We start from the raw sequence: 20,187 nt of genomic DNA, 5'->3' as shown, positions 1-20,187 counted from the left end.
TTTCTTTAAAAAAACGTAACTGCAAAAGCATGTTCGGATTTCACTCATATGACTGCTCTCTGTACATGAAGTGCCGAGGAACTCTATACTCTGATCAGTAACTGTGCAGATTGCATGCGGTGGTGTGGGGCTCGCCCAAAGACCTTATAATATATTACTAGACCGAAAGCTGCGTGCGCGTTCAGCACAAAACAAATGGGATTAGGCTCCGCCTACCGCGATCATTTGAAGACAAAAATAAGCCCTCATTGACATTCATGAGCATGAAGATATTCATAATCCGGCCTTTTCATTGGCTAAGAGCGTCATTAATACGCGATTTCCCCGATTCTTTGTCATCGATACTAGTGGTATCGTGTTACAGAATTAATTATTCATTTGACCTCATTACGTCATCTAATTTATTCATTATGAAACTTTTCTTTCCACACAAAAATGGACCTACGAACACTCCGGTGAGTACGTATTAATTGATATAACCACATGAATTCAGTGGACTATTTACACATTTCACACTGTATTTTGTGATCTTAGGTTATTTCTTTAACTAATTAGAGAGTTTGCTATCATTCTTCTGTTAAAGAAAAGCAGAATTTGGTCTTTGAAATTGAAGTTAGATTGTCATCGTCGCCCGGCCCAGTGCAGCCTGTATGTTGCTTTTCAGTGGTTATGCCGCTGTGTCAACCACATGTATTTTGTACGGGCTCCTAGCCGGCTGGGCATCGAGAGAAAATCGGGCCGGGAGCCCACGATTCGTCGATTGATTAAAACAAGAAGAATGAAGCTTCTTTTTGTACACTGTATAACGTTAGATCTAGAGGGAGATCTGCATCTATCTTCAGTAGATCGAGACTCAGTCAGGAATACTGTGAAGCGGAGTGTGGAAGAAGATATGCCTGTCATCATTGACATTGTGTCAATCCTCACTAGATTCTCGTCAGTTTCAGATATCAAATTTATTTTGCATAACTTCAGGCTTCTAGCTTCTGCATTTAGCCCCCACCCATTTTAATTTTTATTGTTATTTATATAGTTAGACTCGGTATTAGAAATAACATGCTGCTCTGCATGTTTGTCTTACTCTTATTATCAATAGATCAAGATCTAATTTCTAACATGGTTAACAGAGCCTAGTCTTGCTTCTTAATTTTACTTTATCAGTTTATGTTACTTTTCTTTTATCCATTGATACTTGTACGTAGATCTGGGCCTACCTAATTCAAATCTAGTCATCTAACTTATACTTTCCCAACCCTCGACACGTACCCCCAGGGCTTAGGATCTAGGTCTATAATTTTAGGCCTAGATGTAGGTCTGGGCCTTACTGCGGCAGCCCGAACACGTACGTCGTGTCGAGGTCCCCGGGGCAAGTCTGGGCCTAAACGACTACATTTACATGTATGAAGTATGACTGTCGGTGGACCAAGGACTAGATCTAGAGATGATAGATCTACTCTCGGTCAATAATGGCAATGAAGGTTTAGCCAGGAATAAAAGTCAGACATCAAAAATTTCTAAATCGATATACATCTAAGTAAAGTCACCGAAGGGTTAGCTTTACATTTTAGGTCTAGATAGATCGAGATGCTATCGATAGTCTAGATCTAGACCTTAGTTATGTAGATACATGAATGCTGTCACGCAGCACTGATTCTGGTTGGACTAGATCTAGGCCTATAGTATACTTTCTTACAAATAGATCTAGACCTAGTGCATGAGATTATGAAATTATGTTGTTAAAATCAAATGAATTAAGATTCGGAATAAAAGGATGCACATTTTTTTTTTTTTTGGGGGGGGGCAGACATGTGAAAAAAATTAGAGAAACCTGAAATTCAGAAAGTGAGGGCCCGAAGCGACCAATATTGCCTAGGGCTGTTTTTTGCATTTTCTAAAGTAAAATTGAAGGATTTCATGCAATTCTTTTTTTTTATGAAGGTTTTCACATTTCAGCTCCCACCCAAACCCCTCCCCCTACACTGTTAGAAAATTTATTCTTAAAATAAAAGAAGTTCCTGCAGCAGAGTCTCGAGAACACCTGTAATTTTACCAGATTGCATAATCTTACATTATATCATGTAAAATTACAGGAAATTGGTATTTGGTGTATGGAACCTTACAAATTTCCTTAAATAAAACACCATTTTCCCCTTTTTAAACAGACCTGTTCTGTAGAAAACTTCCTGTTTTATAAATTTACAGAATGATTCTGTTATGGCTTTCTGCAAAATCTTGTTTTTTTTCCCTGTAAAATCAGGTTTTTTTTAACAGTGTACATACGGCCATGAAAGATATCACTTGACACTTATTGTTCTCTCTTTTCTTTCACAAACAGGTTGAGTTTGAAGAACAAGAAAAACAGTAGAGGTCTACCCGGTACCTATGATCATAAGTGCATGTATCATTTTGCAGATTCTCATCCAGGTATAAAACTTAAACTAACCCATAAAAAATTACAGATACATTACATGCATTGAAATTAATGTTAACCATGTTTACATTAAATAAAAATAACCTGAGCCACTGCTAAGAGGTAGGATCTATACTGAATATACACTTCTTATATATACAGGCTCTCGAGTCTAAAATAGAACCAATGCCAAAAGTTATGGACCTTGGGCAAATTTATAGAATGAGGTCATGTCCTTGATCTACTATTATTTAAATGGCCTTTTTATTTCCTATTTGTTTATAAACAAAGCAATATTTATTTTTCATGTTTTATATTTTATAAAATTCATTTTATTCATTCTTTAGTGTGATATTCATATTTCATATTTGTAGATTTACAATTTTATTTGTTTATAAACAAAGCAATATTTATTTTTCATGTTTTATATTTTATAAAATTCATTTTATTCATTCTTTAGTGTGATATTCATATTTCATATTTGTAGATTTACAATTTTTTTTTAAATCTTATTATTTTACATTTTGTCCAATAGGATGATGCAGCTCTACAATTTCCATGGAGGTGATTGATGATGATAAACAATCGGTGAAGAAGGCCTAATAGAACAGTGATAGGACCACAAAGAGAAATACAACCTGCAGCAGTTATATGAGTGAGTTAATAAGTGATTATTTTTTATAATGGGGGGTTTTCACAATATTTTTAGGCAACAAATAGACCTGCCTTTGAAAAAAACATTTCAATTCTGTTTTTAGTTTATAGTTAGGTGTCGTTTTTATTCGCAGATCAAAATATTCTGTGCAACAAAACATATCATCTTTAATTCTGACTATTATATATAATTTATATATGTTAATTCATATATTCATATTTATGGGAAATCTCTGACATTTTTTTATAGAGTACATGTAGTTATAATGGAGAGTGGTATGCAAACTGCATAGAACAGGTTTAAGTGATATGCTTTGTAGAAGTACAAGTTTATAATTAGTAGAAGTAAGATTTCCTATGTTATGTGATGAAGAAATTTATATACCGGTATGTATAGTCTTACTTTTCTTAAAACATTTATGTTTTACAAATCATGACAATTTTAATTTAAATTCATTGATTTTCTTTCTCTATTTTTTCAATCTGCAGGACTGGTGTAACAGATGTTTTCATTCAAGAAATCCAACAAATTGAAGTGTGACTTAGCTTAGGAAGCACTTGATAAAGATGGAAAAGGTGTTTTTTTTTCAAGTCCAATTTTTTTAATTTTATTATCATCACAACCCCAAATTCATGAAGTATGAAATTTCCTGTCGATTTTCATTAAAACTGGTTGCAAAAGGAGAAGCTATAAACATACAAACAGGAGCGGCGAAGTGAAGTTGAAAGTGGGGGGGGGGCACAGGGAAAATGCTGTATTATGTGAAATTTTTAAGAAGTTGCGAGAGAGCAAAATTTTGACATTTTTAAAAAGAAAATCAAATTTTGTAATAGATTTCGACAAAATATTCAGAATGATATATTTCACCCTTTTTTTTGGGGGGGGGGGGGGCAAGAGTCCTTCAAGCCCCCCCCCCTCCATCTGTAGTGTACGAAACTGCTTATCTACCCCCACTCACATGAATTTCCTTATTGTTTTCTTGTTTCAAAGGGCACTCATCATGGTGACCATAAACGGGTCCTTCTCAGGTGAAAGGGGCACAGAACAAATTATTTAGGAGCACTTTTCTTGGGTAAAAGGGGGCAGTTATTCGAGAAAGGGCACTTACAAGAAGGCGAGGGGGCACTTTTTAACACTTAAAACGGGCCCTCAGATGAAAGGGCACAGAACACGTTCGGGGGCATTTTTTGGTAAAAATTTGCATACAAGGAAGAGCACTTGGTAACACCTAAAACAGGTCCTCGTCAGGTGAAAGGGACACAGTACACGTTCGTGAGGGGGCATTTTTCTTACATAAAATTAAAGGCACTTTTCAGTGCTTCAAAAAGTAGGGGGAACTGTGCCCCCCAGGATCGCTGCCCCTGCATACAAAAAACATTTTCGTTCGATTCAAAGTATTAACATACGCTTAAGAAAAAAAGTAAGGCTAAATCCTCTGATAATGTGATATTTTTTCTGGCTATTAATAAAATTCACAACTAACCAGAAAATGCCTTCATGTCTTTCATTTGTATTCATATAGTATTTGTCAAAATTTGGCAAAATTCAAATGAGATGGAGATCGAGAGAGAGAAAGAGTGATGAGAAGGGGGTTGAAAAGAGATGAGAAAGAAATGGAGGGGCACATATGAAGAGATAATTTAGAGGGGGGGGGTAAGAGAGCACGAATGGTGGGAAGTAGGAACAAAGGGGTGGAAGAGAAATAAGACGAGATTTATGAAAACCAGGAGACAGATAACAAGTGGGAAAAGAAGAAGGAAATATATGTAGGAGAAAGGCGGCACCAAAATAACGTGAGTGGGAAAATTATTAAATGTAAAAACAGAGCAAGAAATGCTGGAGAATAGAGGGGACAGGAAACGTATTAAACATGATAAACTGGGGCCCGTTTCATCATGAGTTACAAGTATGGTAATTGTGATTGGTTATACCCGTTACCATCGTAGTTAACTACGATGTTAACTGCTATAACCAATCATAATCTAGGTTACCACGGTAATCACAATAACAGAGATGTTTAAATAGCTGTAATTCATTATGAAACGGACGCCAGATGAAGAAAACAGGCACGGGGATCCATGAGGGGGCCGGCCCCTTACGTATTATACCTTGAACAAAAGATTTTTTTTTTGCTTCTCGAAATTTGTAACAAGAAATGTACTCTATTAGTGGTGACAGTTATTTTTTTTCAGTAACCATACTCAACCAGTGAAAATTACCATCAAATTGTAATAACCATGTTCTGCCCCCACCCGCCCCCCCCCCTAGAAAAAAAAAAGAAGACTTTTGGGTCAGTGCAACAGCCCCCTTTGATCCGTTCGGCGGCCTCTGCCGGCTATGTAGAGTCTAGATTCAATTAAATTATTTTATTTTCCACTTTCAATTTCATATTTACAATTATGATACAATTGACAAAGTAACATATAATCACAATTGAAGTACATACAAAAATTGACAACATTATAAAATTACAATAGACAATGATCAAATCGAAATATAAATGATTGAAAGGGAGGGAGGGCCAACTGAAAAGCAGAGCTTGTATAATGTAGGCCCCCCTAATATTGATTAATTAATATTGATTCTTCACATTTGTTAAAAACTAAGATTGCTGTATATCTTAACATGTGACAATTTGGGGATGGCAAAAGCACATGAGACCTCTTTAACTAATCACGACTTGAATACTACTCTTTTCATCTTCCCTTTATAGGCCTATAAGACACAATACAAACAATATGCTTTGTTTTTAAGTGATATCGATTGTGATATCGATACTTTATTGAGCGCAATGTATCGTCTCAGATTTGCGCTTGCTTGATTCGCTGAATCCTTCGCGTCACGAGCGCGTAACAAAATGAATACATTAATGAATTTGCCAAGTTGACCTTTGTCATTGCGCTGATGTGCGTATTGTCTAATACACGTACAAAACCACAGTCGACGAGGGAGCATCGTACGAAATTAATATTAATGAGGGCTTATTTTAGCTTCTAATGGATTAAACAAAATGGCGGTAGCTTCGGGGGCTTGGGCTCGCCTGTGTCGCACGCTGCAACCAGCGACGTGTGTAGACTCTTCACTAGTCGCTTTGTGGCTATTTTTGCGGAAAATGCCTTCGCCAGGGTGTAAAACGGAAACGCGCGGCCAGTTCATCGCCAGAAAACCCCGAACTGCATTGTGGGTAATAATAATTAAAATGAAATACAAAAATGCAGTCTAGCCTCCCCAAAGGCCTTAATTATGAAAGAGTATGAACGTGACATTGTTTCTATCATTTATATTTTGATATACAAACACTTTGTCTATTTTTAATGAATTATTTTAATCTATAAAGTCATGTGATCTTTACTTATACGCCTGTCCGACATGCTTTGCGCGCAGATGAATTACTCTCATGTGCCCTATACTGAGGGTCAAATGAAGAAAAGTTTAATATTTTGGTCTCAAAAGAAAGAGTGGGTTCTCCTGAAGAGATTGATACCTTGCATTGAATACCTTATCTGACTAAACGTGTTAAAAAAAAAGAAAACGTCTCATTAGACGCCCCTCATTTAAATGTAAAAATACAGTGTTCCATTCACATATTTTGTGCGCTTCCTATAGGCTATGGTATTGCAGCTACAAGCTCTACTTGTTTGATGTCCATCAATGGGCTAAAATATGTATTGTGTGGAGTTACAAATTTTTGTTAACGTGTTTAATTTTGTTCGAAGTGATTTATTACCTTTGTATTCGCATAAGAATAAACAAAGTAAATAAAATAATATTGATAACAAACTGCCCGACATGCTTTGCGCGCAGATGAATTACTCTCATGTGCCCTATACTGAGGGTCAAATGAAGAAAAGTTTAATATTTTGGTCTCAATAGAAAGAGTGGGTTCTCCTGAAGAGATTGATACCTTGCATTGCATACCTTATCTGACTAAACGTGTTAAAAAAAAAGAAAACGTCTCATTAGACGCCCCTCCGATTTAAATGTAAAAATACAGTGTTCCATTCACATATTTTGTGCGCTTCCTATAGGCTATGGTATTGCAGCTACAAGCTCTACTTGTTTGATGTCCATCAATGGGCTAAAATATGTATTGTGTGGAGTTACAAATTCTTGTTGACGTGTTTAATTTTGTTCGAAGTGATTTATTACCTTTGTATTCGCATAAGAATAAACAAAGTAAATAAAATAATATTGATAACAAACAAAGAGTGTAGCATTTATCGTGCTCATATCGCCTCTCTTTCTCATTATAACTCACAAGTTGGAGGAAGGGGGGGGGGTGCTATATAGATATAAACCTTCAACTGGGCGATGTGGCGTGCGCCTGTAATCCAAGCTATGTGGGGAAGTTACAAATTGATGCAGAGGTTCGAGGTTCGAGCCCCGGTCACGTCTTTCGGATGGTGACGTTAAAGGTCGGTCCCAGACGTACTAATCATATCGGATTGATCCACGTCTGACAAAACTCAAATACACACACGCCCTGCTTACCGAGCCAGGAGGATGAGGTATCGACTCAGCTCCGCCCCCCCCCCCCCCCGTAGCTTTCAACGAAGTGAATAGTATTCAAGTGCGCGATCTATAATGTATAACATCTGACTGAGACAGTGTTTATGTATAATAATGTTTTGTTCATCTTTCTTTCTCGGCGTGCTCTAAACATTAAAAATAGGAATCCTTGATGATAATTATAAGATATTTATCAGTTTGAAATCCCTACTTATTTCATTTCACACTCTGAAACCAACCAGATCTGATCTCCTATTGGCAGTAGAAACTCGCATTTCTGCACGAAAGATATTAAGCATTGAATATGCATTTGAAAGCGTTATTTCAGCATAGTAATCGATAAATGCACTAAATGTCGAGTTATATACTTAACAACTGTTGTTAAACATAACCTATCACTTTGTATAAAACTGTTTGAAGCATTCTCACCACTGATTTCTAGCAGACGACGCTCAGCCATAGCAACGACAGTGTAGAAGTGCAGTCGCGTTATAGGGCTCACATGAGTATTACAGACCCCCATTGACTCACGTGTTAAATCATAGCTCATCAAAAAATCATAAAAAATCAATCCCACGATAGATTTTGTTTTAATTCACTGACATTAGTCACAAAGTCTATAATCAATTAATAATAATGTAAAATGAAGTTTGCCAATGTTGCAAAACCCCAATTCCTCTCTCTAAATCGATGATAATGCATGCATGGAGGTTTTGTTGAAAGTGTTCACCGTTAGATGACTTTCAAAGATAAAGAGAGAGAGAAAAAAAACTTGAACATTATCTTAAAACAAAGCGCTAAAAGAAAATTATCCAAAACCACGTAAAATGTGTTATTAATAATTTACAATTATGAAAAGATAAAAAAAAATTAGGAACGCTTCACGATTGTGCGTGTCATCTTTGTGCAAGGGGCCATGCTAATCTTCTCTGTATCGTTCCAATTTTAATATGTGTCAACAATTTCTTGTCGACATATGTTTCATGTGATAGCAAGGTATATAAAGAAAATTCTCTGTATATCGGTTATTTTACAGTTAATGCATTTTAACCACGAAAAAAAGAAACGTTTGCTAAACGCACTAACGCTTGTCAAATGTTGGGCGCAAGGTGGCAGCATTCACCATTTTCCTCGAAGGAGCTACTAGTATTATGCTGTCCTAAATGTTTCGAGTGTGCTTACATAATTACCGACCATATAAGATAACTTTATTTTTTTATGTCTGTAACTTTAATTTGGAATAAATTAGACAATATTTTATTTCACTAATTGGTTAACTCATATAATGTGTCTGTATTGTGTAGGTTTCTCCCTCGTATTAAAGTTCGATGATATCTGCACAGGTTTTCAGTCTACCTTTTTGTTCCGTAAAAAGGTATTTGTTTTCAAAGTCAAACCATTCCGTTGTCTGGTCGCTTGACCAAAAGTCCATGAGACAGAAGACATGCTTGTCCGAAAGCCCGTTAGGCCGATTCTTCCTTATCATCAAGTTACGCTGGAAAGTATGGAAAATTATGACACCCACAATATTATGGGCTGTTGGTCTTTGTGATTGAATTATGGCCCTTGAAACTTTGTATACATGTCTTTCAGTACACTGTGGTCAAAATCATTCTCTTCAGTCAACGTTCTAACACAAACCACACTCCTCGTCCATCACATTTTATATTTTATTCTTTCTAATTTTTTTTAATTTGTCATTCAGGTATATCTAGCGAGATATGGCTACCTTGTGCCCGGCGCCCAACACTCGCCAGCCTTACTTAAAGATGCGATCACGTAAGTTGTAAAGTCCATTCCAACAACAAGTTAGGTTGTAAATCATTATACATAATATATATATATATTGTAACAAAATGAAAGGTTTATTTAATGTTCAGCATGGTTTCGTAACAGTGAAGAGCGTATAATATTTTTTTTAATCTATGAATATAGTTACATAGGGAAATTCAGTAATCGTTTGTAATCGATTATGTAGGTATTTTCTTTAAAATGTATTTAATCACTATTAGCTGAGGAATAACGATATCATGTAATTTTCTAGTATATCATTCACATTCTTCTTTGTTTATATTTCTATAGATATGGCGACGAAATAAATTTTGAAATAATAATAAAAATGCTGATGATGATGAAAATAATAATAAAAATAATAATGAAAATAATGATGATGATGATAATGATAATAATAATAAAAATAGTAATAATAATAATAATAATAATAACAATAATAATAATCATAAAGATATTAATGATATTTCATAAAAACGATAATAATCTGTATTTCACAGATCCTTTCAAGAATATGCGAACCTGAAGAGGACGGGTATTTTAGACGAGGCGACACGAGATAAACTCCAAGCCGACAGGTGCGGGGTGGCCGACATCGGGGTTGCCGGTCAGGTGGGCTATCACCAGCAGGGAACTAATCCAAGGAGTCGAATGAAGAGAAATGCAAATTGTAAGAAGTGGCGTACCCTGGGTGTCACGTGCTATTCTAAACCAGGTAAAGTAACCAGTTAAATTCGTTCATTTTTTATAATTGGTAAAAAAAAACTGGAATCAACTGGCCCAATACAAAGACTACCTCAACATGCTAAATGTGACGTCACTTTGGCTTCATGAAAGAAGGTTACAGTGCACGACATAAACATCTTTATCTCATGCTCTGCTTAAATTCTTAATCAGCATCCCCCTTCCCAATAATACCAGCAATATACAGCAACTATCTGGTAATGGTTTATTTATTTTAATATGACCGACGTAAGTTTGGTTAACTCTGGAAAATAATCAAAAAGTTAGATAAAATGAAATCTGATTTCCACTTTTCTATCTGAGAACTTGTCTTATTGATCAATTTTATCAACTGAATATCATTCGCATTTTTTCGTTAAATTCTTTTGCAGTTTCAAAATGGTCGAATAATGATTTGACGTACTACTTCAAGAACTTCACCCCCGATCTTTCCAAATCAGAGACCAGGGAGGCTATTCAAAGAGCTTTTAAACTCTGGGCCGATGTCACACCCTTGACGTTTACCGAGACAACATCAGTATCTGCCGACATCATCATCGAATTCGCAAGAGGGATACACGGTTTCCTTCATATTTTTGACGGTCCCGGTAAGATCACTACTAGAGATCGATAAGCATGATAAGCAGATAAGTGAGATGATAAATATTAGATCAAGGAGGGTACTGGGAGAGCTAGGAATCGGGTTGAATAAAGTAGATAGGCCCCTCTTATCTAGGGAAAGATAGATAGGAGAAGAATATTTCACTCTGAAATTGATGCTTATTGCCTCCAAAATATCGAACAAGCAAGCAATATATATATGTAGCTTAAGGAGTATGGACAATTAAAAATATCCTCGTTCCCTGATCCTCTCTGTTGACACTCCTCCATCAGTTTCTTATGATATCGGAGAGTTGTGGACCGTTCTCAAGCTCCCCGCTCTAGCTGTTGCATTTAATAAGGTAAAAACAAAATAACATTCTTCTTCGTTCATGTTTTATCCAAAACACGACAGGAGGAATTCTTGCTGATGCAGCACCCCCAGAAATCGGATACGTCCACTTCGACGAAGACGAAACATTTGTCGTCGATGATGACGGCGACGAAAGACCGGGCCACATCGTCAATCTCTTTTACGTAGCCGCCCACGAATTCGGTCACAGTTTGGGCCTTGAACATTCTAACGTCACCTCAGCTCTCATGTACGCATACTATAACAAAGATGACCGCTTACCAACAAACATCAATGAATTCCAGCTCCATCAGGATGATATAGATGCCATCCAACGCCTCTATGGTAAGATTATCACTATCATCACTCTCGCTGCCAATTTCATCTGGTGTGATTATTTTTCATCTTCAAAACATTTTTTTTTGGGGGGGGGGTCCAAATAACCCAATGCTTTTCAAGCTCATTCTATGGCAATAATCTTTTCAGTTACAATATTATGGGGTTTTTTTTAAATCATGATCAGGTGGACCAACAAATGTCACTGGCACTGACCGGGGGACCAGCGGGGGCGTGATACCTGCTGATTGCGACATCCCATGGGATGCTGCTACAACTTATCGTAAGGCGATTTACTTTTTCTTTATTTTCTATATATACCTCCTCACTCTTTCATTCCCCCTTCTCCTCTTCTTTCCTCTTCTTCCTTTTCTTTTTCTCCTTCTTCTTGTCCTCGGCGTATCACTATCTTTATGATATTTCTTTTCCAACAGACGTCACTGTTTATATCAGGCCCGTGGCCATGCAGGATTTTCTATGAGGGGGTCCCGAATTTAACACTTTAAATGTTGGGCAACACACTGTCCGCTGTGTAGGGTTATGTTGGTAAATATATATATATGTATTCTGTGCAATTATTATCCAATTGAGCAAGTTTATTATCCAATTATTAGTTTTTATAACCCAATTTGGGCAGATTTTAACCAATAGTTGTGTGGACAGTATGTTGCCAATATTTGGTTAAAAGTTGGGCATTTTTGCCCAACTATTCTATAGGAGTGTAAAGGGTGAGCCCTTTCTAGTTCATGATCAGTTCTGTTACTTCCCGGGGCTCATCCAGCTCTCGCCAATACGGGAGGGGGGGGGGGGGTGAAACAAAAAAATCAACTACATTTTCCCCGATCGGCCGCCTAAATAAATAATGCGAGGGCAAGATCAAAGTGTTTGATATTTTATGCATTTAGACCTGAAAGAATAACACTCAGAGTAATTTTTGTAATGGTGAGTGAAATATATGCGTATCTATAACATGTCTAAGTAAACAATTACTGCAAGCGCGAAGCACTGGCTGAAATTTGTATTATACTGGCCTGAAAACGGGAAAAGGAACCTGTTTAGGATTGTTTGCGGTAACTCATGAGAAATATTCATATCTCATCAACAAAATATTGCTCATGAGAAAGATATATATCTCACCAACAGAATATTGCGAGCACGAAGCGCAAGCTGAACATTTTTGATATTCTGACCTGAAAACAAATTTGTAAACAAGGTGTTTCTGTAGTTGCTTTCATATTGGAAACATGTGATATTCGTTACCAGTTTTCACAGTGAATTTCAAAATGCCCTTCTTGAATACAACCACAGCTCGCATGGATGCCTTCTATGCCTTCAAGGGCCACTTGGTATGGGCCATGGATCGTTCCGGAATCCACGAAGGATATCCAAAAAATATCAGCCAAGTTTTCAGAGGGGCGCCTTCCCGTGTCCAAGCTGTTGTTCATCAAACAGAAAAGACATACATGTTCAAAGGTAAGAAAATGAATAGAAGAAAACAAAATCCCGTGATTTTCAAACATAAAAGACCTGTATGTCCAGCATTTCCAACGAAAATCATTTGTCATATTTAGATTTTGGTTAATTTCGAACTATTGGGCGTTTACATCACTTTATAATCAGACCTTTGTGAAATATCCCCGGTCGGACTTGATTTTTCTGCATGTAAATCAAGGGGGTTATTTACACGATCACGTGATCACTCGTTAGTTTGAGGTAAGCCGGTTATTTTGAACCATTCCAGGGGAGCGTTTCATGAAAGGACTTGTCAGAAGTTTTATCAGACAAGTCCTGTTTTATCCGACAGTTACCATAGTTACATTGCTTCTCAGCCAATCGAAATCAAGGAAAGTTGTCAGATCTGACAACTTGTCGGACGATAAGGGTTGATGAAACACTCCCCTGATAAATGCCATATGTCTTCGATCGCAGAGTGGTCTTCGGTTCCTCCTTACAATCTAAAGAAATTTGAATCAGAGTTGTCTACAGATTTGGCATCAAAAGTATTAATCGGCCAATGTGTTGGTATCGTATAAGTAAAAAAAAATGATGCTAAATTATGGCGATTATTTTTCATATTCGCAGGAAAGCATAAAAATTAGAAAAATCTTAACCGCTGATAAAAATCATAACAGCACAAGTTCAATAAATTTGCAGATCGAAAATCATTTTTCAACTAAAATTGGGATTAAGCTAAGATAAAAAAAGGTATATTCCAAGACTTCTGATGCATTTTAATTGACCCAACCATTTAATAATTATTTTCATTTCAGGTAAGAAAATATGGAGATTCAATGGCAATAGGAGGCTGGAGAAAGGCTTCCCCCGTCCATCTCCCGTCGGGTTTCCTACTGCACCCGATGCAGCTCTCCAAGCAAACCAGAAGATCTACATTTTCAAAGGAGCTTCATTCCAAGAGTTTTTCCCACATAACCTCACCGTGGGCGCACCAAGCGATATCAGCCAGCATTGGGGTGGAATTCCAAGCAACATTGATGCTGCTCTGCAGTGGTTCAACGGAAAGACATACTTCTTCAAAGACAATGAATATTGGAGGTTTAACTATAATAAAATGAAAGCAGCTAATGGTTATCCAAAGCCATTGTCCGAGTACTGGATGGGGTGCGGCCAGCCCGATGTCCGTCCACGCTCTCCTTTGTAAAATCATGAATCCATCGATGCAAGATAAAAGCTTGAATTAATAGGCCCGGGGGGCCGCTTACATTGACGAGTGGATATCATGCGCGACCCCAAAAACACGTAAAAAGTATGTCTTTTTCAAAATAGGGCACGTTACGTACGTAACGTAATAAGGGTGTCAAAAACACTAAAATAATGAAAAAAGGGTATCTATTTTCGCTAGGAAGGCTACGTGTTTTGGGTCAAATTTGCGAGGGTATAAAAAATTAAGACTATTTTGTTTTCTACAGGATGTACTTTTTGCACCAAGAGTCAACACTACGTGTTTAGAGTACGACTTGCGTGAGGTGTGGGAAGTGGGGCTGTACTAAACCCAATGATGTAGGTAACGGTAAAACCGACGACCGACGTTCGTGACATAACAATTGAAATATCGCTGTACTTGTTTAGGGGTTCAATTCATGGAATACTTGCCAACAGTATCGTTTTGTTTCCAATACTTGTTAAGGGTAGGGTTTCACACGCCAATACTTGCTAAGGGTGCATTTTCAGAATATGGAAAATACTTGTTTAGGGTGCTTTTCGAGACCCCATGGTCGCGCATGGTATCCACTCGTCACTGGAAGTGGCCCCTCCGGGTTAATAGGGCATACATTAGCTTGATTTTAACGTAATCGTGATAATGATGATGATGATAATAATAACAATAATAATAATATAATAATAACAATCATCATCATAATTATGATGATGAAGAATCATGATAACAAATTCATGTTTTCTCCCAAATCACTCCACGGTTACGTAATTGATTGAAAGACGGTCTCTGAACCCATTTTTGTAAGGGAAAGGGAAAAGCTAGGTTGAAAAACTGATGGAAATTGAAAATGATAATTCATATTTCTTGAACTTGAATTTTTTTCTCAATTTGTTGCACATTCAAAGATTTTTCCTTTGATGACAAATCCTACTTTTTATGCATTTAGAAATATATAATCAATAAACAAAAATATTTATCTAAAACGGTGATCAATTGACATTTATTTTATTATTTTTAAAATCATGAATGGAGCTATTATTCTGTTGTACTTTCCCCGTTATACGCTTTTATTTTATCCTTGATTTTTTTGGAAGGGGGGGGTGTAAATAATGGCCATAAAATCCATTTCACATCGATCTCGCAAATAGCAGATGGATGTAAACAAAACGATGATGATGATTATGATGACGATGATGATGATGATGATGATGACGATGATGATGAGGATGATGACGAAGATTATGATGATGATGATGACGATTATGATGATGATGATGATGATGATGATGTATACTTACGGGTTTGTATACTATGATGTACTGCCTCGTTTATTTTTTTATAAACTGTTTTTTTTTTTAAATAAAAAATCATGATCCAATAACTGTTGTCTCAAAGTCAATTTGTAAGACAGTCGTAAATAGAATTTATCTAGTCTCTAAAAAGCAATTCAATGAAATAACGAAACCTTGACGATCCCTTAGTAAAAAAAAACGCTGTATAAAATTATATACAACGCTGTTATCTAAATACAACCATGCTTGAGAATTGAATGTTAAAAATTGAACTTTGTTTTTTAAAGATGTCATCACTTGTTTAAACTGTTTAAACAACTTCTGTAAGGTTCATATAGTAAAAACCAAAATATTGTATAAACCAAAATTAAACAGCGTTTTTACTGCGTATACTTCATGAATTGTATACTCGAGTCGCCATAATTAAAAAAAGAATCGTATGGCTTAAAAAGTACAGACAAATCGTTAAAGGTTTCGTATACATAGGGATCGGACGTCAATTATTCATGGAACCATCCTTTTAGATATGAAAATTTATGCTTAATGGTTATGATTATCAGGAAGCGAAAATCATAAGATATCTCGATTTTGAGAAGTTATAGTTTATTTACGTTATGTTCGGCACATGTTTGGCTTTGACGTGCGAATTATTCAGTGTCTGGTTGAAGGTTTTAAAATAATCACTCTAATTACTGATGCCGAGCTATAAATATTCGAATTATTCGTCACTTGTTGAACCTTCATTATTATAGAATCGAAATTTGCATTCGTTACAATATTTTAAACATGAAAATAAGACACGTTCAAGATAAAAATATACAGTTAAATCATGAATAATTACGCAAATTAGACATGTCTCATATCTCATCGACTCATCAATTCCTTATTCGTTTATTACCCAGTATAAAAGTGTCAGCACCATGGATTTCTAACCGTACACTTATTTACATCTATATGGTGATATGATTTTAGAGTGATCAATGATTCGCCTTGATTGACATACATATGCCTGCATGGAAATTAAAGGGTTACTCCAGGCTGAAAGTAATGTGGTTTGAACAGATATTAAATTAGACAAACAAAACACTGAAAATTTAATCGAAATCGGACTAATAAGGTTAAGACATTTTTATAGCTTTTCATTATTTCGGAGAAACAGTTTTATGAATGTCTATGATGAATATTCAAAGAGCAAACTAAAATGATGTCATCCTCCACTTGTTCTTTTGTAGAACAAGTGGGTGGATGACATTTATTACATGGAATTTATTATGTTTATTCAAATTTGGTCCTCCAAGAATTAAAAAAGGGGCTTGAAAATCGATTTAATACATTATAATTTATTGCTGCAACTTATTTTTGTTATAGGGGAGACATATCAATATAAAAAATTACGATTCCATGTGATAACATAAGAAAAGGGAAAGTGGGGATGTGACATCATCAGCCAACCTTAATGAATATGAATATTCATGACGACATTCATACAACTGTTTCGCCGAAATAATGCAGATCTTTAAAATGACATAATTCCTTGTCCGATTTTGATCAAATTTGAACATTTTGTTATGTAAATTTTACTCAATATTTTCGGCCTGGAGTACCCCTTTATTAGGAATGTCATTCGAAATAAAATTGAATGAATTCAATTAGATTTACATGGCGTTGAAGAATTTCCTGAAATGAAACGAAGAGAAAATTTAAGCCCGGAAGGAAAGTTTTTTAAGGGAACCTTTTCGTAATGGCGAATCGTTTATCAACCTCATTGTAAATGTATCAGATAAAAAAAAGTGTTGCATCGTTAGTGTATGCTGTTTTGCTTTGGTTCCCATTTGGTTATGTTTGCCACTGACAGGCAATTATGAGAAGTTTTCAATATTTTGGATAGCCTTAATTGGTCAAGAAAAATGTCATTCAATAATACAAAGAAATATATTTTAAAGATGTCATAACACGGGCGGAAATCTCTCCCCAAAGGTAGGGGGACCAGGCGCTGGAAAATTTGACAAGCAAAAAAAAAGGTAATCATCCAAAAAGTAAGGTCATTTCGACCAAAATAAATTTGACAAGCAAAAAAAAAAAAAAAGGTAATCACCAAAAAAGGAAGGTCATCTCGTCCAAAATACATGTTTTATTCGATTTTAAATGATGTATTTCTTTTCATCACAAAAGACCAAAAATAGTAGGGTGACATTTGATATTGTGTCCCCCTACTATTATGGGTAGGGGGGACGCGTCCCCCTGGGATTCCGCCCATGTTATCATAATAAACTAAGCCAAAATTATGAAATTTTGTTTGCTCGTTCACTGCACTCGCTCACTTTCTTTGCTACTTCTCAGTTTGCATATTTTTTCCACTCTTTTTTTTTACTTCTACATTACCTTTCAGTAAGGAAAACTTCCAGGAAAATATGTTGTCGAATCATATAAAAGGGGTGATTTCAAGGAAATATTGCGATTTTTAAAATTTTGTAATTTGTTTTTCTCTTGGAATTGGATCGATATACGGTACGGTACGGTACCGCGTAGACGTAGTCCGAGTCGCCATCACTGACGTCTGACCAGTGGACCAAACACCGCTTTAGTCATGTTTTCTGTCATCAGGAGGTGTCTTCTCACACATACGACTGTGAAATGTATTCCACGAAGCGCTGGTATGGTTTTATTGAACTTATTTGTTATTTTCAGTAGAAAATTAAGGTTATCAAGACCGAATGGCGTAGCTTCGGTCCCACATATACGACTTTGTGTCTTGTCCCACATCACTCGCACAACATGCGAGGTTAGTATAGTAATTAGTATATAGTAATGTTGTAAATCGGATCAAAAATCAGATCGAAAATCGGATCGGCAGTTAAGCTTCTAAAATCGAAATCGAATCGAAAATCGAATCGGCGATGTTTAAAAACAAAGGAATACATCAAAATTTTGTTCGCGGTCGCGCGCATCTTCCTGACAAAGTCACAAAGACGAATGCATTGGAATGGAAGTCGCTAACATGCGCGATCGTTTGGAACATGTTTTAAATGGGTTTTGAGGTGCTATTGCTTTAAAATAAACCAAGTGATTTTTATTAGAAAGATAAACGAAAGACGCATCTTCCGTGAAAAGGCGCAAAGGAAAAAAAAATGAAAATATTTCTCATAGATCACAGGTTAATGAACGATCGGCGGGAAATCTTTTATAAGTATTTTTAGGTGCTAGCGATTCAGAATTATTGGAATGATCTCTTGATCTCGTACGACGCATCATCTTAAAGTCACTATTAGAAAGATAAACGAAAGACGCATCTTCCGAGCAAAGGCGCAAAGGAAAATAAAATGAAAATATTTCTCATAGATCACAGGTTAATGAACGATCGGCGGGACATCTTTTATAAGTATTTTTAGGTGCTAGCGATTCAGAATTATTGGAATGATCTCTTGATCTCGTACAACGCATCATCTTAAAGTCGCAAGTGCAATTAAAATGTACAAGACGCAAGCACGCACGATGATTTGAAATGTTATTAAAATGTTTTGGATAGCTAGCGTTTTCAAATCAATTTATTACTATCTTGAGAAATGAACTTTTGATATCTAAGAAGAAATATAAAGGAAGCATCTCCCGACGAAGTTGCAAAGAAAAATAATTTGAGGTTGAGAAGATGTAATCATCATAAACGATGTAAGAGATTAACGCAATGAGCTCTATCAGTAGCACGATCTTTAAAAGTTCACGGCGGGGTCCGCTATCACCACGAGGTTGAAAATAAAATGTATATCATCATAAACGATGTAAGAGAGTAACACAATGAGCTCCGTCAATAGTACGATCTTTAAAAGTTCATGGCGGGGTCCGCTATCACCACGAGGTTGAAGAGAAGATTTATATCATCATGAACGATGTAAGAGAGTAAGGCAATGAGCTCCGTCATTAGCATGAGCTTTAAAAGTTAACGGCAGGGTCCGCTATCACCACGTGGTTGAAGAGAAGATGTCTATCATCATGAAGTGGGTAAGAGAGTAGCGCAGTGAGCTCCGTCGGTAATACGACCTTTCAAAGTTCACGGCGGCATCCGCTATCACCACGAGGTTGAAAATAAAATGTATATCATCATAAACGATGTAAGAGAGTAACGCAATGAGCTCCGTCAGTAGCATGAGCTTTAAAAGTAAACGGCGGGGTCCGCTATCACCACGTGGTTGAAGAGAAGATGTCTATCATCATAAAGTGGGTAAGAGAGTAGCGCAGTGAGCTCCGTCGGTATTTTATACGACCTTCCAAAGTTCACGGCGGCGTCCGCTATCACCACGAGGTTGAAAATAGAATGTATATCATCATGAACGATGTAAGAGAGTAACGCATTGAGCTCCGTCGATAATACGACCTTTAAAAAATTCACGGCGGCATCCGCTATCACCATGAGTTGGAAGAGAAGATATTTATCCTCTTAAACATCGCCATAGATAATACCGCGTCTTTCCCCTGAATAATGCGACCTCTAAATATCTAGCACCTCTAAAACAATCTTGGAATATGTTCTGAACGATCACGCACTTTAACTAGATCTACGCCGATTTTTTATTTTCGATTTTTTCCTTCAAGGGGCATGATCGAAGATCGGCAAGTGATCGCCGATTGTGGTGAAATCGAATGGAATCGGTTGCCGATTGCAAAATCGGTTACAAGCTTAGTATATAGCCTAGTCACGATCACGTATTGTATTACCGGACACTATTATGATTCCGGACGCGCATATTACTGCGTTCTAAAACAAATTCGTACCGTAAGACTTCCGCAATTCAATTTCACAGAGCAATACATAGAACAAGATTGCAAAAACAAGGCAAAAAATCAAAC

General features: G+C 36.5%; 1 protein-coding gene, 1 long non-coding RNA gene and 1 other non-coding gene across 3 annotated transcripts; 2 read left to right on the top strand and 1 right to left on the bottom strand.

The window, feature by feature from the left end:
* Positions 1-211: 211 nt before the first annotated feature.
* LOC135153280 (uncharacterized) lies at positions 212-3,025 on the top strand. The gene is made up of 3 exons (XR_010292739.1): positions 212-455; positions 2,336-2,424; positions 2,946-3,025. It is a non-coding gene; the product is annotated as an uncharacterized LOC135153280 (long non-coding RNA).
* Positions 3,026-8,439: 5,414 nt separating this feature from the next.
* Positions 8,440-8,548, bottom strand: LOC129255184 (U6 spliceosomal RNA). Its single transcript, XR_008583876.2, has one exon. It is a non-coding gene; the product is annotated as a U6 spliceosomal RNA (small nuclear RNA).
* A 311-nt stretch (positions 8,549-8,859) lies between these two features.
* Positions 8,860-14,035, top strand: LOC129283117 (matrix metalloproteinase-14-like). Its single transcript, XM_064095561.1, has 8 exons — positions 8,860-8,874; positions 9,280-9,353; positions 9,866-10,080; positions 10,481-10,696; positions 11,104-11,385; positions 11,564-11,659; positions 12,685-12,849; positions 13,647-14,035. The coding sequence occupies exons 1-8, from the start codon at positions 8,860-8,862 to the stop codon at positions 14,033-14,035; spliced, it is 1,452 nt and encodes a 483-aa protein (XP_063951631.1).
* The last annotated feature ends 6,152 nt before the right edge of the window (positions 14,036-20,187 follow it).

This window comes from Lytechinus pictus, chromosome 2 (genome assembly GCF_037042905.1).
Source record: "Lytechinus pictus isolate F3 Inbred chromosome 2, Lp3.0, whole genome shotgun sequence".
Classification (NCBI taxonomy): Eukaryota; Metazoa; Echinodermata; class Echinoidea; order Temnopleuroida; family Toxopneustidae; genus Lytechinus; species Lytechinus pictus.
This window is presented reverse-complemented; position numbering and strand designations above follow the sequence as displayed.